General features: G+C 52.0%; 1 protein-coding gene across 1 annotated transcript; it reads left to right on the forward strand.

Moving 5' to 3' along the window:
- The first annotated feature begins 2374 nt into the window (after positions 1–2374).
- On the forward strand, positions 2375–6536 carry LOC109786751 (putative disease resistance protein RGA1). Its single transcript, XM_020345312.3, has one exon. It carries the CDS (start codon positions 2653–2655, stop codon positions 6469–6471), a length of 3819 nt encoding a protein of 1272 aa, XP_020200901.3. The 5' UTR covers positions 2375–2652; the 3' UTR covers positions 6472–6536.
- Positions 6537–8073: the final 1537 nt, after the last annotated feature.

Genomic DNA, 8073 nt, shown 5'->3' on the forward strand with positions numbered 1-8073 from the left:
CTTCTTGTCACGCTTCGACAAGGGAAGCAAAGTTTGCCCCCATATCTAAAAAAAAAAATTGTCCTTGCTTGAAAATCAGAAGAAAAAAATCCCTCGCCAGGCTCTACACTATCAACAATGGGTTGCATAATTCCTCTGACTTTGATCGCATATGTATCAAAATCTTTTGCAATGATATATTTCTTGTTGAGGTACTTCAATTGAGACTTAGACAATTCCCATGTCGGGATGGCATCTCTTGATTATTGTGGGATACATAACTCATGTAATCATTGTATTTACACTTTGTCTTTCCCTTAGCTAGCTTGCATTTTGAAGACTCCTTCCCAACCACTTCTTCGGGCTTCATGCGTGAAGTTGATTCAACACCGGGCTTCCAAATTCAACGCTTGAGAACCAAAATCATATCCCCTGGTTCTAGTGGTTGACCTAAGGATCCTTGTTGGCTCCGCCAGTTGTGAGGTGTCGGTTCTCCTTGGATTTTTCCATAGATGAAATCCAGTGGCTGCACAAAAGTTAACTTATTAGCAGAGGAATTGATCTAATATAAGAAGTATCACTTTACGGAAAAATAAATTAGAATATTGAAGTGAACTTCAACATTCATTACAAAGTAGTAAGCAAATTCTTGGCTAAAGATGAATCTAGCATTGCACATGGTCGTCCCAATGAAAGAACCAAACAACATACTCCCCACGACCCATATTAATTGATGTTGGTTCTAGTTAGTCGCATGGATGCTACTTTTTAAGTTCTACTTGGTTTTGTTTCTAGCAACATCATTTCAAGTTCTGGTTTCCCTAGGGCGGCCCTATTACCACATACCACAAAGCAACTACACATGGCAACATAGCTCAACAGAAATAACATGTATATGAATTCTTGTGCAACAAAAACAAAGGAATGGCATCAAACCAATGTGGGGGCATCTATTGAATCGCATATCAACTGAACAAGACACATACCAAAAGCGCTAAAATATAATTAAATGCCTCGAACATAAGTAAAGGAATATGCAGGAATGGCTAGCAGTGGTGGATGCAAAATTGGCATTAGTGGCAGGCTTTGGGCTTAGTTGCGCCCACCACTGACCTCTCGTAGTGGCGGGCACAAATATGTGTCTGTTACTGGTAATTTGTTTTGCAGTGGCCGTTGAAAATTTAAGCTTGCCACTGGTAGTCAATGGGGGCCCTGCATTCTACCCACCAATGGTAGCTATTTATAGATTTTTTTTCAAAAAAATAGGCCACAAAAAATACGCCACAATAGGTTGTATAGTATACAATCTATCACAATACAAAGAAACTACACCAAAATGACGTCAGCCACTACAGAGAGGCCTGACTTGCAGTGGCGGCGGCGGCCTGGTAGACATGGCCACCGACAACCAAGGAGCCCGACCACCTCAGCATTTAACTTGAGTCACGCTCGTCCGGATCAGCGGCTGAAAGAACAAGTGGATGTGCCTCGATCCGCTAGGAGCCGCCGCTCCCTGATCCGCTCGATGCAGCCGCGAAGGTCCAGTGGTCGTCTGCGTCCATGGAGGGAGGGTGCTTGCTGCCCCGAATCAAAGGGAAAAGTAAGGAAGGGGATCGGGTAGAGAAGGAAGAAGAGGATAGGATCTGGATCGAGGGAAGGCGGATCTGACCGCTGCGAGTTGGAGTACTGAGACGAAGGAGGTTGTCCCTGAACGTTGTCGGTGTCCTGATGCGGCTAAGGTTCACCGCGCCTCCATCTGTCTACCTTCCCCATGGACCTCACCTTCCCCGTGGACCTCATGGTCAATGACCCGCAAAAAAAAGACCTCATGACAGATGGGCCACCGCCATCACTGGGTGGCGGAGGGTGGAGGGAGAGATATGTAGGTAGGTAGGTTGGGAAGGAGAGGGGGGGAGGGATCATGCAGTATGCCCCAAACTCGGTACTTCGGTATTGATCTGCAAAAAAGAGATACCAGTTCCCCTAGCCTCAGATGTGTTACCATCATACAATTAACTTGACAGAAGTACCAAACAAGCCCTTATGCGTACGAGATAGCTTAGGCTGGATAGGGAGCTGCATAGGATAGGAGATATCATGATGGGATTAGTTAGATTCTTGCTAGCTCCATGTGCATGGCCGATTAGTACAATACAACGGCCGGCTAGCCAGCTAAATTTACAACGCTGCCCACGGCATTGTCAAATAGGCGCTCTGTATTATGTCAAAACCATGGTATTTTACACCCACGGACTTTTTTTTTCTGAGAAAAGGCCATCATGTCTAGCTTTATTGACTAAATTGTTTGTTGATACTTTGTTTTTTTTTCAATACTTTGCTATCAAACATAGCCATAATGTTTTTTTTAGGGAAGAACATAGCCATAATGTTGAATTTGCAGCGCACACTAATTAAAGAACCGTGCGTGCACGCACGTCGTCTGTGCACCGGCCACAAACTAAGTCATTAGCGTGGGCCGTGGGTGGTGCGTACGTGCACGACTTGATCAATCAATGCTTTTAAATCGATGCACGACTCGATCGTTAGCGCACTGTGAACGACGTGGCAACCACAACAGCAAGCTGCTTCCATTTGCTTCTTCAATGGAATTGATCATCACACGAGGTTGCAGATTGGTTATCCAGCTCCCGAAGAAACGCTGGGACCATCGCAATGGCAATGGCGCCACCACCGCACAAGCTCGCCACGATGGTCGGATGGTCGGCCTCGGCATTCGTCGCCGCCGTGCTCGCCCGCCTGATCCGCAAGGGCATCGCGCTGCTGGCCGAGCTCGACGAGGCCGCGGTGGGCCACCTGCGCCGCCTCGAGGGGCTCCTCGCGCCCGTCTGGCGCGTGCTCGACGCGGCCGACGCCGGCGCCATCGACTCGAGCCAGCGCCCCATCCAGGACCTGCTCGACGCGGCCTGCTCCGCGGACGACGCCCTCGACGACCTCGAGTACGCGCTCCTTCATACCGAGGTGGCCGGAGGTGCTGATCCCGGGTCAACCGCCAGTTCGCCGGCCTCGGTCGCCGGGGCCGACGCCACCAGAAAACCACGCAGCCCTATGAGGTTTTTGTTGTGCTTCAGCCCACCAAGAACCGCTTCATCTACTGGCAGTGTCAGCTCCCTTTGGAGAAGCTCAAGCAAGAAGAGGAGCAGCGCCGTCAATGTCAATCTGGACGGACTAAGAGAAGCATTTGAGGCCTTGGCTCAGGCCGCCTACAGGTGCACGTCTACGTACGAGCACGTCGTGCCGCGGAAGAACTACGCCACCATCGTCTCCGTAAAATCGCCGGGGGATGCCGTACGTGATAAGTACGACATCTTCGGCAGGGAGGCCGAGGTGGACCAGATCGTCAAGACGGTGAGGCTCGGCGACGACCTGCGTTACCGCCTTGGCGTCGGCGTGCTCCCCGTCGTCGGTGCCGAGGGGGTTGGCAAGACAGCGCTCACCCAGCTCATCTTCCACCACGAGATCATCAAGGCCGAGTTCCCCGTGCGCATGTGGGCGCACGTCTCCGGCGAGCTCCTGCTGAGTAAGCAGCTCATGGTCCAGATGATCCATCCAGTGGTTGCAGGAGATGCCGGTCATGACGTCCAAGACGCCAGGGAGCTTCTGCTGGCGCAGCTGGCCGGCAAGAGGTTCCTGCTCGTCCTCGACCACGTCACAGATGTCAGCGATGCCCAGTGGAGAGATCTGATGGAGGTGCTGCAACCAGCTGCTCGGAGGAGCTTGATCATGGTGACAACTCAATCCAAAGATGCCGCCGCAGCTGTAGGGACCATGCCCCCGCTGATCCTCGGTCCTCTGGCATTCGATGATTACTGGAGGATGTTCAAGCGTTTCACATTTGGGGCTGCAGATGAAACTGAAGAAGACTCCACTCAGGTAGTGGATGAGTGGGACGACCTTGAAGAGGATGAGGAGGAGCTATCAACCATGGAGCAAATAGCACACGAGATGGCCAAGAAAATGGGCTGCTCACCGTTACCGGCACGGGCAATCGGGCGTTCACTGTACTTCCGGCGGGACGAAGAAAGCCACTGGAAAGATGTGCTGGATGACAACTTGTGGCAGCAGGGGGAGGGGGATATCGGCGGGATCTCGCCGGCACTCTGGCTGAGCTATCAGCACCTCGATCCACGCCTCAAGCAGTGTTTCACATACTGTGCGGTGTTTCCAGGTGACTATGTCTTCCGAAAGGAAGAACTGGAGCAGATGTGGGTAGCACATGGGTTCATATATTCCGATGATCCCGCGGCGACATTGGAGGACGTCGCCGGCGAGTTCTTCGACGAGCTTGTTGAACGATGCTTCTTCCAGCCTCTGGGAAGAAACAGATACGTCATGCACAACGCGATGCAGAAGCTAGCACGAGCAGTCTCAGGGAGTCAGTCTTACATGGTCACTGATAGCTCAGGTGAAGTGCCACAGGAAGTTCGTCACCTGACAATCACAACTAACAACCTGCTGAAGCTGAAGATGGATCTGGCATTGCAGCTCTCACATCCCTCCGATCACCATTTCCTCCAGCGTGTTCGCACAATCCTGTTCTTCGAAGATTTTGGCGATTCAGATGATTTCTTGGAAGTTCTAGCCGAGGTTTTCTCGATCGCAAAGAGCGTGAGGGTCCTCGGCTTATCGTCTGCAAACATTTCACTTCTGCCTGCTGAGATCGGCCTGCTCCGACACCTCCGGTATCTCAACCTATCCAGGAACAGACTCACTGAACTTCCAGAGACAATGTGCCAGCTCCACCTGCTGCAGGTCCTCGACGTCAAGTGCAACTCTCCTTATCTCCGTCCTCCCAATGGCATGACAAACTTGATTCATCTGAGGCATCTGCGTGCATGCGAAGCTTTCCTTTCGGCCATACCTGACATCCAACTACTCTCAAATCTGCAAGAACTGGAGGCAATCTGCATCAAGAGTGGCGCGCATGCCAATGCCCTACGCCAAATGGTGCAGCTCAAAGGCGCGCTTCGCGTTGCGAATCACCACCGGAGCGATGCCAGTGGGTTCAAGAAGGGTATCCTGAAGGGAACAAAGCACCTGAACAAATTACAGCACCTGAGCAAACTACACCTGTCGTGGGCTAGCAGTTCCATGGCCGGAAGCAACGAGGTTTCAGCAGTTGATGCAGAGCTGCTTGAGTGCCTGCAGCCACATGAGAACATAGAGATTCTGACGGTTTCGGGCTATGCAGGAATAAGGTCTCCACCATGGATGCTGAAGACCTCTTGCTCCCTGCCGAATGTGACATCTATGTGCCTGACAGACTGCCTGAACTGGGAGAGCCTGCCTTGCCTGCATGACATGCCTTGCCTCGAGGTTCTTGAGATCAAGAGGATGCATTCTGTCAACAAGGTGGGCATTTCTCAACTATCAGACCAAGAACTGTTCCCGAAGCTCAAAAGGCTCATCATCGAAGACGCTCAGCATTTCACCGGATGGTCAACCGGCAACTCGACAAGACACATGTCATTTCCCTGCCTCTGCAAGCTGGAGTTAAGAAACTGTCCCAGCCTGACGACCTTCCCAGAGGTCCCCCTTTCACTCACCACCATGATCATTGAAAACGTTGGTCTCGAGCTGCTGCCGATGATTCACGACAAGCAGTCATCATCAGAAGACGCAATGTCATCAACATCAGAGGAAGGTGGCAGATGGACGTCGCGGCTCACCACGTTACACATACACCGGTGCCACAAGCTGAGGTCCCTGGGATCCGGCCTTCTTCAGCAGCAGCACCTCCTGCGGTCTCTCGAGGCTCTGTCGATCAAGAGTTGCGACGACGTCACCTGCGATCTGCCCGACGGCTTCAAGGATCTCACCGCTCTGAGGGACCTCTCGCTGTACGACTGCCCGAAGCTGCTCGTCGACAAGTTCCACGCGTCGCTGCGGACGCTGGAGATCAGCGAGTGCTTCGTCGCGCGGGGCGGGTGGGTGGACGAGTACCCTTTCCTCTTCTCGGTGTGGGTGCTGAAGATCAGCGGCTGCCCGCACGTGAGCTCCGGTCACGGCGGCAAGGTTGCTGAGCCTCTGGACTGGCTGAGCTCCATGTTCAACGTGTACAGCCTTCAGCTGGAGAACACGTCGTTCGTGAGCCTGAACATGTTTGACAAGCTCCATTCTCTTGAGACACTCGAGATTGACGGGAGCCGCGGCGCCTTCTTCGACGGTTCCTGGGAGTTCGAGTGGCTGGAGAAGCTGCACACCCTGAGCATCAGAAGCTGCGGTGAACTGAGTGAGCTGCCGGAGAACCTGTACACTCTGCCTGCGCTGGAAGAGCTGTGCGTGGACAACTGCCCGGCTATCCAGGCACTGCCGGCGAACGGCTTGCCGGCGTCGCTGAAGAGGTTATCCATATCCAGGTGCAGTCCAGAGCTGATTCAGAGGTGTCTTGACGACGAACTTGATAGGCCCAAGATTGCGAAGGTTGGTGTTGTTTACATTGATGGGCGAAATATTGCTGCTCGGCAGGAGTAGTGCGGCATTCTTGTTCCCCTGTATATGCAGACATTGTCTGATTGAGTGAAGTAGTACTTGATCAATGCATCCATCTGAATCGTATGAAACCTTTATTGCGGACTCTACTGTTGGATTAGAGTGATTGAAATGACATTGGTACCTGCAATCAACTCTCCTCCCAACCCCGTGTCCCTCCGGCCTCCGCCGACGAGTACCACATCCCCACCAACCAACGCTGCCGCTGCCCGTCGCCGCGGTGGCGCGTGACGGGGCGCTGCGTGGAGGTCGCGGTTGCCGTCGTGCGGCGTCGCTGGAGGGTCGCGGCCTTGGTCCCTGCTGGTGGGAGAGGGGCATGGGCGGCTCGGTGGAGGCGCGGTGCTGGCGCTACGCGACGTGCGGGGAGGCCGGATCTTGTTCCGCGTTTTGCGGCCTGCTCGATCTTTTCCAACCGGGCTCACAACCCCTTTCCATTAATTTTGCAATCAACGAAAATACATCAGTCTGGTTTCAAATTATGTATCGAGCATCTACTTGTTAAAGATAACTAAACCGAAAGATAGGACTAACCGCAAGCAAAATGAGACTGAAAGGGGAGAGCGGGTTGGCGCATCATCAGGAAACCCACCGCAGGACGATCTGTAGTCTTCAGGTCATGAGCCTGAACGGACATTCCGCCATGGGGCGAAAACCTGATGACACTTACAAGTCACTGCCCAACCAAAACACCCAAGGTTCCCAGGATGAAACTGCCAGTAAACCTCTACGACTAGGCGAACCACTACCAGAAAGCACAATTGCCAGCGGGCATCAAACCCCAGTGGACAACGGAACGCAAAAGGAAAGATCCGAGCGCCGATCCCATCTAACCAATCTGGATCCCATCTCTGTCTCCCAAGAGAAGTCTGCCACGAGGGAAGGACTTGTCCGCCAGCACAGCAGCCGCGTGTGCTAACCTCTTCACTTCAGCTTGGAACTTCACCTTCTTTTCCTCCTTAAGCAAACCTGCCCAATATAACATAAACGAGCAGGCCGTGAAAACAGCCTCCAGAGGGGTACGAGCAACATATTTTTCAAATGTAACTTCATTGCGGAGATTTCAGATCCCCCAACATATGGCAGCAATGATCATCATATAAAAGCGCTTCCCTCCTGGGAAAAACTTATAGAGCCAAGCGAAACTTTGCCAAAGTGATCGAGGACAGTGAGAAGTCCCAGCCGTCATGCCCAGCACCCCCCCAAACTGAACGAGCAAGTGGGCAAGTAAAGAACAAGTGATTTGCTGTTTCTATATCCGTACAAAAAGAACACACAGGATTGCCAGGCCATTTCCTAATACGCATGTTATCCCGAGTCAGCGCGGCATTCTAAAACAGTTGCCATAAGAAGATTTTAATCTTCAGCGGAATAGGTGCTTTCCACACCCATTTATAGTTGGGGCCTGATAAGTTTCTTTCCAACCATTCATAGATAGATTTAGTAGTAAATTTTCCCTTACTACTAAGAGCCCATGCAATTTTATCTGGAGAATCATTCAGCAACAGCTTTTTTGCTTCCATTACCATCCAAGCCCACTGCTCACCCAACATGCCAACCAGTCTGCATCTAAAGCCTAGTTCATAG

Source organism: Aegilops tauschii, chromosome 1 (assembly GCF_002575655.3).
Source record: "Aegilops tauschii subsp. strangulata cultivar AL8/78 chromosome 1, Aet v6.0, whole genome shotgun sequence".
NCBI lineage: Eukaryota > Viridiplantae > Streptophyta > Magnoliopsida > Poales > Poaceae > Aegilops > Aegilops tauschii.